At 48.1% G+C, this 21,203-nt stretch overlaps 1 protein-coding gene across 1 annotated transcript in view; it reads left to right on the top strand.

Moving 5' to 3' along the window:
- Positions 1-21,203, top strand: part of LOC144668908 (uncharacterized) — a 253,801-nt gene that overhangs the window by 124,670 nt on the left and 107,928 nt on the right. Inside the window, exons 19-25 of the mRNA XM_078531379.1 lie at positions 3,472-3,525; positions 4,010-4,054; positions 4,138-4,191; positions 11,206-11,250; positions 15,128-15,181; positions 16,198-16,242; positions 17,619-17,672. Of these exons, the coding sequence (XP_078387505.1) occupies positions 3,472-3,525; positions 4,010-4,054; positions 4,138-4,191; positions 11,206-11,250; positions 15,128-15,181; positions 16,198-16,242; positions 17,619-17,672 (351 nt within the window). The remainder of the gene's footprint in view (positions 1-3,471; positions 3,526-4,009; positions 4,055-4,137; positions 4,192-11,205; positions 11,251-15,127; positions 15,182-16,197; positions 16,243-17,618; positions 17,673-21,203) is intronic.

Genomic DNA, 21,203 nt, shown 5'->3' with positions numbered 1-21,203 from the left:
GCCCTCAGCAGTACACAGCCCTCAGCCCCTTCCGTTTCAGACAGCAGAAGCCCAGGATTGGCTCCTCATGTTTTGGGAGACCCCTCACCTGGCGAATTTCTGAAACTACATTAACACGGGTTCCGTCCACTCGGTCCCTGGGCCTTGAGGGAATCCTTTCTCAGCAGGTTTTTGCCGTGTGGACCAGGAGCCTGGTGTGGCCGGGGTTCGGCCGCCTTTCTTGACTTTCCCCCTCAAAAAAAATAGAACCCGCCTGCCTGCCCGAAATCCCGTAGCCCCTACTGGAACGCACCCCCCCGCGCCCTCCAAACCGATAGCAGCCCCACCTCTCGATGGAGCACCGCCCGGTCGATTGTAGGCGTCGCCACCCGCAACCCGGGGACTGCGCCGAGAGGTGAGGCCCCAGGTGTCGACTTTCCGTTGGGAGATTCGGACAACCCTCGGCCGCTCGAGGGCAGGCCGGGGAAGATGTGGACCCCTCGCTCCAGGAGCGGAAGGCGAGGGAAATGGCTCGAACCGTGACGGCGGCCGCCCAGGCCAGACCATTGCCCTGTGAGGCCCATTCCTTGGCAGTGTCACCACCACCCACAATGCACCAGCCGGAGCTGGTGACCTCGACGCCAATCGCCAGCCGTCCGAATGATTAAAAAGCGCTCGGTGAAACCGGCCCTTTGCGATTCGGGTGTCTGGCTCCGTTGGCGTCCCTCTGGTTAAAGGAACGCCCCGGGTGTGGGGGAACTTTTACAAGGCGTCTGGTCAGGCGATGAGCTGTAAGTGACCTCCTTGCCTCGTGCGTCTGTCACTATTGCTTTCACTTCCATCGGAAGCTGCAGCTCGGGGTCAGGGGGAAACATTCTCACCTCGGAGTTTGAGGCTGGAATTTTATGCCCTCTGCCCCCTCTCACCCCGGGGGTAGGATGGCAGGCAGGGGGCTGATGGAACATTGGGCGCAGGACAATTTAGTCATGCCCGTCACCTACCTGCCCCCCCCCAAGTGTAATTTTCCCAGCGGCGGGGGAGGTGTTGGGTGCCCGTATACCCATGGGCCATTTGACGCCCTTAAGCGGCCAATGAAAGGCATCTTAACATCCTCCCGCATCCACCACTGCCGGGATTTTCCCTGCGATAGGGGAGGCTGCTGCTGAATGTCCAGTTGGACTGGTAGCCAGGCAATGTCGGGGAGGGGGGGGTGGAGAAGCCTCCTTTTCGCCCACCCATGCCCATCGGTGGCTCCCCCCCCTCCCCCAAGGTAACTCTCACTTTCCCCCAACCACTTCCCCGGGTTCCCCTTCTCACCCAACCCTGATGATCCCAGTGCCACCCACCCCCCACCCCCCCAAACCCCTCGTGAAACCCCAAACTCCATGACTGAATGCCTTCCTCAGGCCTGTTGCAGTCCCGGTAGTGGCCACCGTCGCCGGGTGGCGCTGCTGGGACAAGAGAGCTGCCGGTCGCAGCTCCCTGAGGCGGGGTGGGCGGAAGTCCTGCCTCAAGCCAATAACAGCCATTTAAATGGCCGCGGGAGAGCCAGTTAGGAGGAGGCGGACTCCCCTCTGCCTCTTATGCCAGTGGTCAGGGGACCCCCCCTTCGGCAGCATAAAATTCAGCGCCAAAGATTGCGGGTCCAAGTCCCCCTCCGGAGATTTGAGCACACAGTTCCAGGCTGACGCTCCCGGTGCGCTACCGAGGGGGTGCCGCAGTGTAGCAGGCGCTGTCTTTTGGAGGGGATCCTAAACCGGAGCCCTGTCTCGGTGGGGGGGGGAGGGTGCGCGCGAGGTCTTGCAGCAGGACCCAGAGGGGAGCGGGGAAGGGGGGGGGGTGGAAGCTGTAGTCCCACATTCATTATTCAACGCACATCACAAAAGCAGATTCTCTGCACTCCCACAAAGGGCTCCACTGGCTGTCAGTGCTCTGAGGCATCCTGAGGTCGCGAGGGGGTCAATATAAACAAGAAATCTTTTCATTTCTTTCCATTTGTGAAAGTGAAGAAGGGGCCAGCGTTATAATGTCGGAGTTTGGAGAGCAGCAGAAAATGGTCCTGAACAACAGCAATTAAAGCTGTCAGAACCTCTACTTAAATTGGATGTCGTAAATTATTGACTGAACCTACTCTGCTACAATCCTTCCTCTTCAGCTTTTATTTTTAATTTGATTTTCTTTCCCTATCGTTCCTGCCCCAAGGCCCAGTTAAATATTAGTTTTCAGTCGCGATGGTTCTTCATCCGTCTCGTGAAGGACCAGCCAAAGTAAAGAGGAAACGACTAACCGGGAGGTTTTAAAAACTCCCGCGATGCGGTTCCTGTGTGGGACATGGCGCAAGGTTTGGCTGGGGGGTGGTGAGGCGGACCGGAGAACGCTCACGGTGTGAACCGGACGGGGGATTTCGGCCAAAGTGACCGCAGAAAACGCCGGGGACCCTCGGCAGCTCCGGCAACATCTGCGGAGAGAGAAGCAGAATTGACGGGGGTGGGGGGGATAATTTTACCAGACCCTTGGAGCCGGGGAGGGTGGGGTGAACAAATGTAGAGCGTCACCATAGGTTTTTTTCCCCCCTCTGGTGGCCGGGAGTCCTGGGGGTGTCCCTCCTGGGTGCGGCCATCTTGTCCGATTGCATTGTGTTGTTGTTTTGTGGTGGCACTAAAATTTTCACCTTGGGCACTGTTGGGTATTGCCACCTTGTGTATGGGCTGGTCTACAAGCAAACACAGCCTGTACTGGTGGAGAAAAAACGTGCCTGGCTGGCTTCCCGCCTTTTCCCGCGGACGGGCTGATTGGCTGCCTGAGGCGGACAACCGGTCAATTGACCGCCGCCCTCCGCCAACTTTGCGATTTTCCCCAGTGTTGCTCGGGCCCCGCGCTGGGCCGACGCCCTTGGCAACTCTGAGGAGGCAGCTTACGCACAGCGGGAGGTCAGGGCAGGGTGAGAGTTCAAGGCTTCCTAACCTTTAAAGGCCAGGCTGGTTGTCTTGCCTTGTGGGGGCTTGCCGTTGCACAAGGAGCTCGAAGAGACTGATGGTGCGGGGGGTAGGGGTGGGGGCGGGGTGTGGGGGGAGAGTGATGGAGTAGCTGCCTTTCCTGCCTCCAATGCATCCCTCCCTCGCTGACTGCACTCCCCTCAGCAACATTCTTACTGAGGTGGAGGCCGAGGAGCGCCGTTCCCATGGGGCGTGCGAATCGATCTCCCATCCCCCTCAGGCCACACCCCCTCCGCTATCCCCAATTGGAAGGCGATCCAGGGAGCGGAGAATTGGCCGGAAGGTTGAATTGGTGGGCGTGGCGCTTCTGCTATGAAGGCGGTCGGGGTGGTGGGGGGGAGGGGAACGAGAGTAAACCTTACCTCATTTCTCAGATTGAGTTGGTTCCTTAATGTGAGTGCGACTCTTATGAGTTGGAGCTCTTAAGTAAGATAGACCTTAAGCATCATGACTAGTGCTTGTGTTTCCACATTACATTCAGTCCTTTCTTTTCCAGGGTAATTACGGTCCAAAGGGGCCACTTGGCCCTTCAGGAGAGAATGGTGTCAGGGTAAGTGTGGCATTAAACCTCAGTCATTCTGTAAAACCGTGATCTGCTTGAATGGTGGAACAGTCTAGAGGGGCTGAGTGGCCTCCTCCTGTTCCTGCCTTCTTAGGTAACCGTGCACGTTGTATATCTGCCATCTATCTCGGCACTGGGGATGTGGGTTCTTTGAATGGGATTTGCGCACCATGCTGAAGCCATTATCATCTCCCTCCTGTCTGAAGGAGTCTCCTCTCCTGGGCCCCTTTAACATGAAGAGTGTATTAAGATGGTCCCTGTAACCTGAGTAAGGTCACGTCCTATTTCCGGCCCTGCTCTGTGTTCAGAGTTTACTCTGCTGGAAATGATTCTTAAACGATCGATTCCTGTTCAGCAGATATAACTGAAACCATACAGAGGAATTGGCAAATGGCAGCAAAATATTTACCGTGAGTGTCTGACCCAGAATATTACTGATTTCTTCCCTCTCTCTCTCTCTCTTCCTTTGCAGGGAGGTGATGGAGCCGTAGGACCTAGAGGGTTGCCTGGTGAACCAGTGAGTAAGGCTCTTTATAATTGGCTCGTGGATTGTACTCATTCAAAACTAGATGTTAATCATGTGCTTTTCTTCTTTTTTAGGGTCCGCGTGGGTTGCCAGGCCCAAGAGGACATATTGGTCCCCCTGGACTGCAGGTATGTGCATTGGTTCATGGATCATTGCTTATTTGGCCCAGTCCATGACTGTCTGGCAGGGCGAAGACTGCTCAGGAATTAAGAGTGACCCCATGGGTAGCGACTGTCTTCAGATCAGTCCCTTGGATGAGAGTCAGTCCCAAAGGTTCCTTGATCTCAGCCTTATCGTCAAGAGAAGGAGACTCTCAATGCAAAGCAAATAGTCCCCCCGGCATCAGCGCCTACCACCAAGAGTGGGCTACTAGCTCTGGTTCAGAGGTCTGGTCATGTGCTCATCTTTGTTGTGGTCTTGTGGATTGGTTTACACCAAGTCCAAACAGGGAGTAGGGAAAATAAGTGACAAAACTTGCCATTGAAAAGAGAAGGTATATGAAAGTAGCATGTGCGTAGGATGATAGAATAACACAACATAGAAGGGAGGCGATTGGGCCCATTGAGTTTCTGCTGGCTCTTTCGAAGAGTTAGTCCCACCCCCTCCCCCCCACCCCCTGCTCTTTCCACTTATCCCTGCAATGGTTTTCTCTGCCAGCTATTTATCCAATTCCCTATTGGAAGCTATGATTGAATCTGTATCCACCACCCTATCAGTGCATTGCAAATGTCTCATTGCCACGACTTCAAAGGGCAACAAATACTGGCCGTGTTCCCAACGCCCACATCCCCATGAAAGAATTTTTAAACAATTTAATTGCTCATTCTATAAAGGGCCTTTTCCCCCACATCAGAGGAGTGGCTGGGTGAAGGGTGATTAATCCAGATCTGACCTTGGACACATCGACGCGCCAGTGAAAAATTCAACTTGAGTGTTACACGCGTGGAGGAAACACCAATTTTGGATGAGCATGGACATGATGTAAGATCAGGATCGCAATGACCAAAGCACTTCCTGTGGTAGCTTCTGTTCCAATAGATAGTCCCCCCGCCATCATCCAAGTACCATTTTGTTTTCAATTCCACACTTTTCACTGCATGTCAAGGTACCTTGAGCTGTGGAACAAAGAGTTGCCTCACATCTGGTCAGCTAGCCAACCGGACACTCAATAAAAAAAGTCTACAGTGCCGAATAGCAGTCAGGAACAAGGAGCTCGCTTGCAGGTTGATATGTGGTGTAAGTGGTGGCAGAAGAGTTATACTCTTTCAGGCCACCCCTATGTCAATCACCTTTAATTTACAACCCCTGGTTATTGACCATTCAGCCATTAGCAACAGCTTCTCTTTATTTACTCGCTCTGGACCCTTCAATCAAATCCCCAGTCAGCCTTCTCTCCTCTAAGGAGAACAGCTTTACTGTGGATAAGTGTTCCCCTTTGAGGAGTTAGGATCTCTGGAGATTGAGAAAATACAAAGAGTAGAAACAGCGTCCTTGCTCCTTCCTACACACATTGATGATTCATCACTTCCCTCTCAAGAGGAATCCCCTCCCCCGCCACCTCTCGGACTGGGAAAGCACAGTCAAGAAGCACTTGGGAAATTTTTTACAGTTCTCAAGGCCTGACCAAAGGATTAGCTGATCTGGTGTTAATTGTGTGGGTTTCTTTCATTGTATTGGACCAGATGCCTCACTCTCATGGATTGTTAACAGTAATTCAGCTGTGAATTCCAGCCAATTCCGGAGCCAAAATGCAGGCCTTGTCCGTTCTCACACACCACACACACTTGTACGTGCACACGTGTGTCTCTGGTAACAGTCCGTGCCCCTCGCAGGAAATCCATTTGCTTGGCTGACACTCTGGTTCTTCAGAGTAAGCGTGGAGGCTTGACAGAAAGCCAGGTTCCTCCTTTGCTGTGCAGCTGGAGACTGGTCTCGGGGGTTCAGCTTCAACAATGATTCATCCCAATTAATAAATCGAGTGTGTTCCAGTGACACGTGCCAATGCACAGAATTCCAATAAAGGGAAGCTCCTTCCCTTTGTTCCCGTTTTGGGGAATTCTGTGAGGGAGGCGGTGGTGTAGTGTGGTATTGTCACTGGACTGGTATTTCAGAGACCCAGGGTAATCCTCTGGGGACCCGGGTTCGAATCCCGCCACGGCAGATAGTGGAATATGAATTCAATAATTCAATTCAAAGTCTAATGAAGCCATTGCCGATTGTTGTAAAAACCCACCTGGTTCACTAATGTCCCTTAGGGAAGGAAATCTGCCGCCCTTACCTGGTCTGGCCTACATGTGACTTGTGGTTGACTCTCAACTACCCTCTGAACAAGGACAATAAATGCTGGCCAGTGACGCCACAAACTAATAATTTTTTTTTTAAAAAGGGAGCTCTTCCTCCTTACTGCTGAAGCCTTCAGGTTGTACCAGCCCCCACTCTACAGAATCGCCATCCATCAAACCACTCCCATTGTAGAGACTGAATCCTCTTCCCAATCATTGTCTTTGTGTGGAATCCCAATGCATCACACATGAACTGGTTCACTCATATTGTTCGGGGAAAGGAACCTGGCATCTGTATTCGGTCTGTTCGCGACTCCTAATGCACATTAAGTACAGGGCAACACTGGATGGGCAGTAAATGTCCTCATCACAGGAGCCTCGGCATCCTATTTGACCCTGAGCCAAGTTTCCAGTCCCTTGTCCTCTCCATCACAGAGACCTTTCTAACATTGTCCATCTCCTCCCCACCCACACCAGCAGCAGTCACTGAAATTCTCACCTTTATTACCTCCAGGTCGACTATTCCAATGCTCTCTTGGCTGGCTTCTCATTCCCCGCCCCCGCCCCCCTCCTCCAAACTTTAGTTCATTCTAATCTCTACTGCCCATGTTCTATGCCTCTCACCCATTCACATCCTGTCGATGTCCAACGCACACAGCTCTTGGATCGATGTGTGCCAGTTAGCCCTGACTGCTGATGCTTTCTCTACCATTTTCACCGCGCAATATCGTCTCAGCAGCAGTCAGTCAGATTCTCCGTCCTCCGGGTGAAGAGCTTCCTCCTCATCTCATTCCTAAATGATCTTCCCCTTATTCTAAGACTGTCCCCTGGTTCGAGACACCCCCCCCACCCCCATTCTCTACCAGTCAGGGGAAACATCCTTCTTCCATCTACCCTGTCGAGACCTGTAAGGATTTTGCACGTTTGAATGAGATCACCTCTCATTCTTCTAAACTCCAGAGAATGAAGGCCTCTTTTTCACAAAGGACAATCCCTGCATCCTGGAATTAGTTTGGTGGAACTATCGTTGCGTTCCCTCTATGGCAAGTATATCCTTCTTAGGTAAGGAGACCAGAACTGCACACCAGGTGTGGCCTATCCAAGGCCCTATATAATTGCCGTAAGACATCTGCTCCTATACTCAAATCCTCTTTCAATAAAGGCCAACACAGCATTTGCCTTCTTAATTGCTTGAATACCATCTCCAACAAGAGACAATCTAACCATCTTCCCTTGATGTTCAATGGCATTACCATCACTTGAATCCCCCACTGGGAGTTACCATTGACCAGAAACTGAACTGGACCAGCCATATAAATACTGTGACTGCAAGAACAGGTCAGAGCCTAGGAATCGTGTAGCAAGTAACTCACCACCTGACTCCCCAAAGCCTGTCCACCATCTACAAGGCAAAAGTCAGGAGTGTGATGGAATACTCCCCACTTGCTTGGATGAGTGCAGCTCCCACAACACTCAAGAAGCTCAACACCATCCAGGACAAAGCAGCCCCGCTTGATTGGCACCACATCCACAAACACTGACTCCCTCCACCACTGACGCACAGTGGCAGCAGTGTGTACCATCTACAAGATGCACTGCAGGAACTCAGCAACACCTCTTCAACAGCACCTTCCAAACCCACAACCACCACCATCTAGAAGGACAAGGGCAGCAGACACATGGGAACACTACCACCTGGGACTTCCCCTCCAAGCCACTCACCATCCTGCCTTGGAAATATATCGGCCGTTCCTTTACTGTCGCTGGGTCAAAATCCTGGAACTCCCTAACAGCACTGTGGGTGTACCTACACCACAGGGACTGCAGCGGTTCAAGAATGCGGCTCACCACCACCTTCTCAAGGGCAATTAGATATGGGCAATAAATGCTGGGCCCAGCCAGCGACTCCCACGCACCTTTAAAGAGTCAAAAAAGAGATCCCCTGACTGCAGCTGTCTGCTGTTCCCACCCCAGCCATCCATACCACCCTGTGCCAGGATGATAGTTCAACAACAAGTCCCCTGGGTACCTGCTGCAGTGGAGAGTCAAATCCACTTGACTTTGTTGGAAACCTTTTTTCCTTGCTGCAGTTCTGACTTTCAACCCATCAGTCACGGCTGAATTCCAACTCCTGTGGATGAAAGTTGTGCTGGTGAGTTACTCCGTGCCCTTGGGCTGAACTAGGAACTGGCAATGTTCATTTAAAGTAGAGACCGGAATAAGCTGCACGGTTATAATATCAGCAGCAGCTTATGATGGGTTTAATGGTAGTTCATGCAGTGGTTAACTTTGACAATCAAAGCCTTTAACCGAGAAAGACATGAATAAGTGGGCCTTTGAAGCTGAAACTTTATTATCCAACTAATTAAAGTACCAGTTGTAAGCCTTTCTGGCACAAGACCTTTACTCAGCAATCCCATCTTTATTAAAGTGTGTAACAGTTATATTTAATTCCCAGACAAAAGCCTTGAAACTTGTGCCATTTTCTTTAGGAGTGTTGTAAACTGGATAATTGGGTAACGTTATATCCTTGGGGGGTTGGGTCTTTTGCAATTAAGTTAGGATTGTGAACTTTACATATTGTGTGAGTCAGAGGGTGGAAGGCTTGACAGAGAGAGATCCCGTGCTTGGATTGTGTTTATATTCATCTAAAGTCAACTGTACCAAACTCGTGGAGAAATCTGAGTAATTGTTGACTATGGATTCAGCCTTGTTGTGAGCAGAGCCAAGGCCAGCGACAGTTCAATTGATGTTGTTTATCCTTGATGACTAAACATTCATCAAGTACTTGATGGCATGAAAGGTTCTGTATAGCCTCCTTCAGCTGTGAGAGCAAGTCAGCCATATAGACCCATGAGTCAACATGTAATAAAAACCCAACCGGCTCTTCGAAATAAATCCCTCTTGTACCCGAAATCTCCTCGACACAAGTTCCAGGTGTCCCATAGATACGTCGACCCAGTGGTGTGCAGTAAAGCAAGCCGGCCTCTCACGAGATTTAACCCTTGCTTTGCAATATCTATTTTTGACGATAGTATAATCCAGGGACGTTTACACAGATATGAACTGGGAATCTTACTATCCGAGTGTCTTACCCTCACCCTGCATGACTCTTCAATATTTCTGACGGTGGACTGAATTAACACTTAAACGGCTTAAGGCTTTAGTCACCAAACTGCTTTATTTTGCAGTACGATGAATGTACAGAGCAACAATTACGATCCAATTCACTTAGTCCAGTCAATTCAGCTTATCCTCATGTGATGTTACAAAATAAAGAGTATTTCCCCACAAAGATGTGTTGTCCCACTCGACATTGAACATGCAGTTTCTCTGCCTTTTCTGCAGTTACTCACAGCATTCCCTATAACGAGCCTCCCTCTCCCCCAGCCTAGATTCCAGTCTTTACCTTGTACCTTTTTCACAGTCTCAGAAGACCGATCCAACACCATGCGTGTCCCTCACTGGGCCAGAGAAGTTAACAACTTCAGTTAGACCTACCTCACCCTTTTAAAACTCATCTGGGCACCCAATGCTTTTAAGAAGAATAGCTCTCATTTTCCACATCATTGGTTAGGAACTGTTAGGAAACGATGGCCTAAGAGATGGTCCAAAGGTTTTGTTCGCTTGCAATCGCCACTGAATTGTAGATAGATAATTTGAGTTTTCTGCCTGTGCAACCAATGTAAAACAGTGCTTTTGGAAAATAAGAGATGAGGCCGCATTAATTTATTCCAAAACAAAGACAGAATTACCTGGAAAAACTCAGCAGGTCTGGCAGCATCGGCGGAGAAGAAAAGAGTTGACTTTTCGAGTCCTCATGACCCTTCAACAGAACTGATTTATTCCATGTTGTTTCAGGGAATGTGGGAAAATTAATCAAAAACGTTCTTTAAAATGACTTTGCGGCAAAAGTAAATAGAAGCAGGAAATTATGGAAATACTCAGTGGGTCGGGCAGACCCTATGAAGGGAGAAAGGTTGAACTAATGTTTCTACATCTACAACCCTTCTCCAGCATTTCTAGCAGTAGTTTCCTTCATGTTTTCTTCCAACTGGAGTGTCCGAATACATCTAGAACATTCCAAACTTTATTGCCGATCTTACCCCAGTTGTTGACCACTCTTTGAATAGAGGCAAGCTGTTCCTAATGCATCTGTTCTGGACAGATGGAACTCTTGCGAATATGAGGGAGGGTGGGCTGTTCTAATAAACCTTTCTGATCCCCCTTAGCCCGTGAAAAAGATACAAGACGAAGACTGGGATCTGGGATGGGGATAGAAAGAAAAACTTGTATTGTATAGCTCCGTCCATGACCTCAGAATGTCCCAGTCAAGTACTTTTTGAGGTGTAGTCACTGTTGTAACGTAGGTAAGTCCATGAAGCTTTGAATGAAAAGTGTGCTGACCCACGATTGAAACTCGACCCAAAGACTTTCTAAGAAGCAATTTTAACAGTGCGCCGGTTAAGAAATAGAAACAGAAAAGGCTAGAAAATCTCAGCAGGCCTGGCAGCATCTGTGGAGGGAGCAACAGAGTCCGTGTGACCCTTCAGAGCTCTGACACGTTAACTCTCTTTCTCTCTCTCTCTCTCCACAGAGAGGCAGCCAGACCTACTAAGTTTTTCCAGCATTTCCCGGCTTTTGTTTCAGATTTCCAGCATCGGCAGTGCTTTGCTTTCGTCTCGCTGTCAGGAAATGACGGTCTAAGAGGTGGTTCAAAGGTTTTGTTCTCTTACAATCCCCACTGAATTGCAGATAGATAACTTGAGATTTCTGCCTGCATGAACGATGCAAAACAGTATCAAGTTTTTGGAAAGCAAGGGGATGAGGCCGCATTAATTTATTCTTATGTTGTTTCAGGGAATCGGAGGTACCGATGGTCACCACGGTCACAAGGGAAACTTGGTAAGGTGTAATTTGAAGTCTGACTTGGATTATTTTTAGTTATCCAGGCGGGGGGAAAGGAGCATTAAAAAGTGGCCCCTATTCACTAGAAAAAAGAAGGCTGAACATAGACACCTGATTTAGAGGCCCTCGAGGGGGTTCTGATATCGTGGAGTTAGAGAAAATGCTTCCGCTCGTAGTGGAGGATTCATAAATATAAGATATTCACTAATTAATCTAACAACAACGACTTATATTTAGATAATGCCTGTAACGTAGTAAAACCTCCCAAGGTGCTTCACAGAAGCATTTCAGGCTGAATTGGGCACCAAGTCATGAGGAGAATGTAGGACCAATAACCAAAACCTTGGCCAAAGGGGTAAGTTCTAGGGAGGAAATTTCAGGGCTTAGGGTCCAGGCAGCTGAAGGCATTGCCACCAGTGGTGTGGCAATTAAATTTGGGAGTGTGCCAGAGGCCAGAGTTAGAGCAGGGAAGAGACCTAGGGGAAGATGGTGGTGTAGTAGTGGTAATATCACTGGACTGGTCATCCAGAAGCCCAAGCTAATGTTCTGGGTTCAAATCCCACCATGGCAGCTGGTGGAGTTTAAATTAATTTTTTTTTAAAAAGCTGGACTTAAAAGCTAATCTCAGTAATGGTGACCATGAAACTATCATCGATTGTCCTAAAAACCCCGTCATTTGGTTCACTAATGTCCCCTTAGAGAAGGAAATCTGCTGTCCTTACCTAGTCTGACATAACTGCCCTCTGAAATAGCCTGGCAAGCCATTCAGTTCAACAACGTCCACACCCATCTCTTGGAGGGTTGTGAGTTTACAGGGGTGAACCCATGGAGGGATTTGAAAAACAGTCCACAAATTCAGTAGGAAATCCAGGAGAAACTTCTTTAGCCAGTGGATAGAATGAGGTGAGTAGTTTAGGTGCAGTTAAAGGGAAGCTAGATAAATGCATGAGCGAGAGAGAGAGGAATAGGAGGTTATGTTGATAGGATTAGGGAAGGGTGATGGGAGGAAGCTCAAATGGAGCACAAAGATTGGCAGAGACCATTTGGGCCAAATGGCCATTTTCTGTGCTGGGTAATTCTATGTACCATGATTGCCCGCCTCCATCTCGAATTGCTCCGCTAGATTCATCAGAATATACCAACAGAATAAACCCTCCTTGTGGACGCAGAACAAATTGATGGCCCAAAACCAGCCCCTCTAACAAAGGCCTCATGGACAATCAGACAAGGCCTCGGAGACCCTCCTACTCACCGGCTGTTATTCAGGAGCAGTCGATTCCTGTCGGTCACCTGGTGTGATTGGCTGAGTCTTGACGATTCCATGATGGCTTCTCGAAGGCCACGTGACATGTCAGCCTTCACTCCCACCATGCTGCTCGTCTGGAGGGCAAGAAGAGACCATCTGACCTCGTTCCTGTTTGCTGAGTCTGTGTACGGGTGGCCTGGAATTCTACCAATCCCCATCAGATCGCCTGTCAGTGAATTGTTGAATATAATTTCATCGAGTATGAATAACTCAGTGCAGCATGCTCACTGGTTTTACTAATACATCATTTCCAACGAGATACTTTCATTGGAAACAGTTCAGTTGAGAACAAGAAGTTCAACTCTATAAATTACAACAGATTTATAAGGACTAGATGATGGTTCAGAGGAGAAGGCTAAGAGAGAGGTTGGAGTTGAGTTTTAAATCTATTATAGAAAGCTTCCTTGGTGTCTTTTCTAATTGACTCCTTGACACTAATGGCTCCTCTGGCTCAGGCTAGTTTCTTATTGAGTCACAAGCCTTTAAAGGATTAGTGCAGGAATTCTAAAACTCCCCGATACTGGATCAGGTTACCCCTAAAACCAGAGAGGGAGTGTTTCCCTGGGCTCCGTGCTGACATTAAACAGTACAATAATGACCATGACATGACATAACACTTAAGCGACTTCTGAATGTTGTCCAGCATGCTTGAGGGAGGTCCTGTAGTGTTTTAAGAGCAGCACTACATCACAATGTGCAGGAGCACGCATTTTACATGTTAGTTGTGCAGCTGTACCGGAATATAAATCCCATTAAAGTGAACAGGCTGCAAATAGTCCTGCGCTCGCCATCTTGTCCATGGCATCATTTCTACACTGAAGCTGAAAGAGCTTGCAGGAGATTTGCCAAGGTAGTGATCGTGCTTCTGTGCACTTGTGGGCAATAGTTGCTTTTAGGGCGGGTATGAGTTTGTTTAAAGTTATTATGAATTTTCCCAGTGCAGTGATTTTGACAGATTGTCAAGTCAACCATAAATATGTCAACAGGTCTCTCATTTATCAACGAGCCCTGGTATGGGCGACCCCCGTACCACCTTTCGTGTCCTGACAATATCTTAAAGTGCTTCACAGGGGAGTAAAGAGCTTGTGAAAGGCAGCGAGCTGTTATACAGCCAAACGTGGTGGCCAGTTTTCACACAGCAAGATCCTGTTCATCGCAGTGCAACAGGCGATCAGGTAACCCGAGTTGGTGGTGTCAGCCGAGGAATAAATATCAGTCAGTAACACCGAGAGTGTGTCCTGCTCTCCGAGTATCACCAGTGGATCTCTTATATCCTCCCGAGAGGGCAGACGCGTTCATGTCTCCTGGTCCTTCTGAAATAATCTTATCGAGAGGTACAAAGTCCAGCTTGCTCTCCATTATTTATTTTATAAACCTCCATCAGGTCGCCACCAAGCCCGCAAAGACAAAATCCAGCGGCGTGTTACAGGCACAGGTTGACGTGTTGAAATCTGATGTTGGGATAGGGGCAACCAATTAGGGATGTCCAGGTGGGGGGGAGGAGGGGGAGAGCTAAACTGGGCAGCCCCAGCTCCAGAGACAGCTTCGGTTACAAGAATCCTCCAGTGTAACGTTTCCCTGCCACGATACAGACTGACCCCCCTACTTCAAAACTCCTCCTCACTTTCAGCACTCGCATTCGAGAGCTCTGGTCCCACTGTGCTAAGGCAGGAGTAACGCACGAAGACCCTCTTTGCTAATTCCCCCCCCACCCTTTTTATGCAAAGGATTAAATGGCTGCCGCTTTAGTGAAGGGCGCCCTGCAGTGTAGACACCTCATCTTCTTGGGACGAGGTACGGACACACCGTGGAGCCCGTGCGCCCCTGACAAAATTGCACCCCATGTGGCAAAGCACCCGTCGATTGCCCGTTGAATCGCCCTGACTGCCGGATGGCTGTGATCCACCAGAAGGTGCTTCTGGGGAGATTGTGAGAAGGCAGCAACACATCAGACAACTGAGAGACTGTCCTGTATAGAATATATAGAATTGTCGATAGCCCCGCCTCCGATCCCGCCTGGCAAAATTCAGCTCATCGTTTCAGGTCAATAACCTTTGATCAGAACTGGAAACGGTTAGAGACGTAACTGGCTTTAAGCAAGTACAGAGGCTGCGAGAGAAGGAAAGGGGCCTGTGATAGACTGGGAGGCAGGAGAGATTAAACGAACAGCAGAATTGTTGCCCAGGCCTGCTGCCCGACAGAATGGGAGCGGTGGTTACAATCTAAATTAGTTGAACTCAATGTTAAGCTGCCATTTCGCTGCAGACCGAGGACAGAGAGATCAGACTTGGAGCGAGGTGGAGAATTGAAATGAAAGGTGAATGGAAGCTTAGGGTCATGCTTGTGGACTCAAAGGGAGGTGTTCCCCAAGGCGGTCACCCAACCTGCTTTTGGTCTCTGTTATAAAGTAGAGCTTTATAGAATATAGAAATATAGGATAAATGTGGAATGCATCTCTATATCTGAGCTTCTGTAGAGTAAATAGACCCAGCTCTTTTGAAGTCTATGTGAGTAACAAAGGTGAGCGTATCATGGTCTAGGACTAATACTGTGTAACTCCTCCCTCAGGGCCTTCAAGGTGAACCTGGACCTCCAGGCCAACAAGGTAACCCAGGATCTCAGGTGAGAAAGCGCTGAAACTGTATTAAAATGATGGACGTGGGTCTTAACGAGAGAGAGAGAGAATTGAACCCAGTCACATCAAAGTAGTGCACCTTTCACCATGTTTGCTATTCTTTGATCTCACTTGTATAATTCTCTATGAAGTTCTGAACTTGGCTTTCTCTAGTTCCCAAGCTAATTAAGGGAAAGAGCAAAACTGTTCCTTTCAATCTGTCTTACCAACTTTTCTAAGGTTTTAATAGATGAAGAGCCTCGAAGCAATTAATAACGATTTGTTGCGTTGGGCAATATTTATTGCAACACGCAATAAGCTGTTATTTAGTCACTTTTGTGGTTCTCGGTGATTATTAGTTATTGAAAATTGGTTCTGGGATGCAGTGGAACATAGGAATCTGCAGGACTGCCAAAGACCAGGTCCCAGGGTCTAGGAAATCTCTCATTTTACAGTAAACTCAATCCAATCATTCTCCAGGTACTAAACCATTCATTTCGGATGTGCTGATCCAATTAGACTCCTGTTGGCCCCCTTGGCAGTCCATTCCTTCCATTCATCAGGCCCTGTATAATCTAGTTAAATCTTAAAATGCCTTGTTGCTTGGACATTTCTGTAAGAATGAGCAATGCCTCTTTAATTAGCAAATTATATTGCACACTGTTGGAGGAAGAGGTGCCTTGCTTCTTAAAAGGGTAATCACACCATCACTGCTCGATTTTTAAATCCCATGTCCCCAATAAGTTGTTTATTTCTCAAGCTGCTGATTGAGATTTGGGTATCTGGTTGAGGATTTCAGCACCAATTAGAAAAACAAAAAAAAAAACTCAGTCCTTTCCAAACCTCTGGGCCAAAACACTCAAAGAGGAACAACTAGCGAGTACAGAAGTGGAACACCGAACGGCCTATGAATCGGATTATCAAGTTCTCTGAGGTTGTTATCTGCCCCTCAGGCTTCCTGGGGTGAGTTACTTTAACCTCTTTCTTAAAGAAGTTGTTTTCATTTTTATTTTTATTTTGGCAGGGTTTTCCTGGACCTCAAGGCCCAATTGGACTTCCTGGCGAAAAGGTGAGTTCCCAAACGGTTTCAGTCGCCCTGCCTTGTGCGGCCTGAGCAGAGTCGCTTCGTGACAAACTGAATGTGGAGATGGGAGGGAGGGGACAAAAATGAGACCTTGCGCTAGTGGGACAGGGATTTGGAGATTTGCACTTGAGCTTCAGGCGGCTACCCATAACCGAAAGGCATGACACACTATAGTATGCAGCCAGAAAGACGAGGATGTTTACTCATGCCATTTGCAGTCTTTTGAATGCAGCATTAAACTGAGGCCCCTGTCTGCCCTTACAGGTGGATGTAAAAGATCCCCTAGCACTATTCCAAAGAAGAGCAAGGGGAGCTTTGCCTGGCCAACATGAATCCCTCAACTATTATCGCAGGTTATCTGGTCATGATCTCCATTGCGGTTTGTGGGATCTTGCTGTGCACACGTTGGCTGCCATGTTTCCTTACACGACCCCAGTTTAACTTTATTTCGCACAACCCGCACTAGCGATCAGATTTGTTGAAGCAAAGACGCATCCTCGGCTTCACATTTGCAGCCCATTAAACCCATGCCAAGAATTTGGATATGAACAGAAATGACTCGAGTGTTCCACTGATGATGTGTGCTTTCATCCCTAACTTGCGCGTGGTGCTGACCCGTGTTACAACACGTTCAACTGCAGTTGAATGAACAAAGGCTGGTTCCAGCTTGTTTCAGAATATACTCATTTTATTTGTTATGGTGCGACTCTACTTGACTTGACCGTGTGCCATGGATCTACAGCCTTTGCACTTGTCCAAACCGTATTCTGCGTCGGGAGCTACCTACATTATAGACTGTATCACTGAACGAAGAGACCTGTCGAAGCTTTTAGTCCTGCACTCATCAGGACACTTCGCAATAAGGGGAGAAACAACAATTTATAATGTATGTGAAGAGATTGGTTGGCAAGTCGACTCTGATTGGTGGAGGCGTAGCCATGGAGAATGGTCAAGGCATTGCCCAATCAGGGTCAAGCTGCCTGGTTTAAATTTCAAACAATGCTTGACAGTTAACTGTCAGTCGCCATTACAGGTGCATTTTCCATGGCAACGCCTCTACCAATCAGAGTGCCACCCAATCAGCACTCTCTCCACATACAGTATAAATGGTTGTTTTCTCCTTATATTGGTACTCTTGTGAAGTGTCCTGATGAGTGCAGGATGAGGAGCTTTGACGTGTCTCTTTCAGCCACACTCAAGTTCTGTGCGACCAAATGACTATTGTAGACTGTGTTGGTTGGTAGGAGGGAAGGCCAGGTGGTTGAGTGTTCATTGCATACGGTTCAGGAGCTGGGATAGACACGGTAACTCACTCTTGGAACTGGTTTTACTGACATGTTGTTTTTCTCCCAATGTTCCAGGGTCCTCCAGGCAAGCAGGGTCTGCCGGGGCTAATAGGAGCGGATGGTCCTCTGGTGAGCTATGTGGATTGCGTAATGTTAACTCTGTGACCATTGGCACGACATGTCTTTCTGCCTTTGAAGTTGCTGCCCATGAGTATTAATGTTACACAAACTGTTTCAGCATCTTAGGTACTCCGGTCTCTCGCTTGCTAAAGTTGCCTCCAATTGCCTTTGGTTTTCCCTTTTTTTTTTACTCACTTGAAGTTCTTGATTCTATCTAATGATCAAGACTTGGTCGCTGCTCCCATATCTGTGGAACCTCTGCCCTGCTCAAGTGCATCATGTTGTTAGACATGTGGCTCTTCCCCCATCACTAATAAATTCCCTACTTCTAATCCCTCACCCATCTTTCTTGTGTCTGTCTGTCTTTCTCATTGATAGTCATCATCATCATGGCTTCTCTAAGTTTCACCCTAGCCTTCATTCCCTTCCCCTCTCTCATTCGTCCTCACTCTGTTGAAATGAAGACCTATCATTTTTTTTTTAACTCTTAACTCATTCTCTTTGGGCTCCACAATAGAGGAAAGGGATTGAGACAACAGCAAAGGTTCAATACGGTTTCTCAGAACCTTGACTGCTGTGAGGAAGCACAGATAGGTACAAAGACTTGGAAAAACTTACTTTAGAGAAGACTGGATGACAAAGTCATTTGATAGTTGAACAGGGATGGGGTATTCCCAATCGAATCAGACTGTTTCCAGTGATTGAGTGGTCTAGAATGAAGGGGCCTAGGTATCAGGTTCGATGTAAGAAGTTCAAGACAGTGAATGAGAGAAACCTTTTATTGTACGCACTGACTTTTTTTTATTCTTTTTAATGGGATGTGGGCATTGTCGCGTTAGGCCAGCATTTGTTGCCCATCCCTAATTGCCCCGTGAACTGAGTGGGGGCAGTTAAGAGTCAACCACGTTGCTGTGGGCCTGGAGTCACATGTAGGCCCAGACCAGGTAAGGACGGCAGATTTCCTTCCCTAAAGGACTAATTGGTGAAGCAGATGGGTTTTTACAACAGTTAATGATAGTTGTCATGGTCACCATTACTGAGACTAGATTTCAATTCCAGATTTTATTAATTGAATTTAAGTTCCACCAGCTGCCATGGTGGGATTTGGACCTGTGTCACCAGGGCATTAGCCTGGGCTCCTGAATTATATGCCCAGTGATATCACCACTATGGCACCATCTCCTGAGTCTGTGGTGTTAAGTGATTTGACACAGAGACCATGTATGGGGATAGGCTGGAATAGGAGTTAAAGTCGCAATCTGATCAGCCAGTATCTTGTTGAATGGTGGAGCAGGTTTGAAGGGTCAAATGTCCCGCTCCTGCTCCTATTTCTCACGTTCTTATCAGCACCCCCCAAAATGGCAGCTGGCTGACATTTAAATTCAATTCATTAAACCTGGAATTGTAAATCTAGCCTCAGTAATGGTGTCCATGACAACTATCATCGATTGTCGTGAAAAGTTCACTAACGCCCTTTATAGGGAAGGAAATCTGCCGTCCTTACCTGGTCTGGGCCTACACCTGGCCCCAGGCTCACAGCAATGGTGGTTGCCTCTTAACTGCCCCTCTGAAATGGCACAGCAAGCCACTCAGTTCAAGGGGCAATTAGGGATGGGCAACAAATGCTGGCCTTGCCATCGACACTCATGAAAGAATAAATTTTTAGAAATGTAAGGAACACTGGTTGAAGGAATAGGGGGCACAGACGAAGCAGAGCATTCTGGCCAAATGGAGGTTGGCATGAACGTGGCTGAATGGTCTGTTACTGTGTTTACAGTCCCCATTTCATTCTCAGAGCCTCAGCACTGGGAGGAGAGACAGATTGGCGTACAAAACGGTGGTGTCACTGTAGCAGGTTAATGAGGGGTATTGGGACTTTTGGCGCCTGTGTTTGAAAGGACCGATAGAATATTGCAGACTGAAGTGACGGAACCCAGCGCGGAGAAAACCTTCCCTGCAAACGTTGAAATTATTTGGACGCATCGGGATCTGTATTGTGGTGAGCAGCTGCGCTTTAGCACTGCACACACACGGCAGAAGAGATGTTACTGCAGCTGTGCCAGTAGATGTTAGGCTTGCGAGTTTTCCCGAGGACCAGATGTGTTTGAAGCAAGCTTTTTCATTGTTAGACCTTCAGCTTGGGCCTTAAAAGGTGGGATTTAGTTTTTCAAGGTTTTTCAGCTAATGGAAGGTGTAAACAATCATTACAGTGCCCGACGTTGTGAAGGGATCAGTGCTCTCCAGAGTTCTACAGGAGAGTGCCATTGTAGAAACGAACCTCCCCATAAACAGGAACAAGTTAAACTCCCAATATCTACTGGGGAAATCGGGGAAGTGTACCACTAATTTTTAAAATTCTTCCAGGGGATGTGGTTGTCGCTGGCAAGGCCAGCATTTGTTGCCCATCCCTAATTGCCCTTGAACTGAGTGGCTTGCTCGGCCATTTCAGGGGGCAGTTTAGAGTCAACCACATTGCTGTGGGCCCGGAGTCACATGTAGGCCCAGACCGGGTAAGGACGGCAGATGTCCTTCCCCTAAAGGACATTAATGAACCAGATGGGTTTTTACAGCCAGCAATGATAGTTTCATGGTCACCATTACTGAGACTAGCTTTCAATTAAAGATTTTATTAATTGGATTGAAGCTGCTGTGATAGGATTTGAACCCGTGCCCCCAGAGCATTAGCCCCTCTGGAGTTCTAATCCAGTGACGTTACCACGACAACACCATCTTCCCCTGTAAGTGGAGGAATGGAGGGAATAGATCAGTAAAGGGCCTATTATCTCTTGGTTTAGAGAAGACAGGTGGGTTGGAAGAAGTTGTTCAAATTCCGGAGGCGTTCGATCGGGTAGACCTAGAAAAGATGTTTCCACTTGTATGGAGGCGTTGCTGATAAATCCAATCGGGAATTCAGGAGAAACTTCCTTACCCTGGAAGCGGTGAGAATGTGGGACTCGCAATCTCAGGGTGTGGTTGAGGTGAATAGCGTGGATACTTTTAAGGAGAGTCTAGTTAAACGCGTGAGGGGGTGGGGGAAGGAATGGAAGGTGCTGAAAAAGGGCAGAGGCTCATGTGGGGCATAAACTCTGGTTCCGCCCAGTTGGACCGATGTTTTGTTGCTGTCAGTTCTGTTTTTATACGTACGCTTGTGTTGTGTGTTATCTGTATTTGATAGACGAGTTAGTAAACGAGACCGAGATCTGTGTCTTTCACATTCTGATCCCACACTCTTCGGGTGGTTGGTTTGAACTTGCCCTGTCCATGATGGGAATGTAGATGTGCAATTAGGGTGGGAACTAACAATTCCAGGACACAGCTACAGACCAAAATAATAGCTGCTACCTTCCCGACCATGGGGGGGCAAATATCATTGGACTGAAGAAGAGCTGGGCTGGCGCTGTCCCCAGATCCTTACCCTGAAGGCCTGGGAACAGGCTGCTTCTCAGGGCCCCCTGGGATTGTTACCAACCCTCCAGGATTGCCCCTGGAGTCTCCAGGAATTGAAGACTAATCTCCTGGGCCACTGCTGTGAGCAACCCT

The sequence above is a fragment of the Cetorhinus maximus genome, chromosome 28 (assembly GCF_964194155.1).
Source record: "Cetorhinus maximus chromosome 28, sCetMax3.hap1.1, whole genome shotgun sequence".
Classification (NCBI taxonomy): Eukaryota; Metazoa; Chordata; class Chondrichthyes; order Lamniformes; family Cetorhinidae; genus Cetorhinus; species Cetorhinus maximus.
The sequence above is the reverse complement of the archived record's forward strand: the minus strand, read 5'-3'. Positions and strand labels throughout refer to the sequence as shown.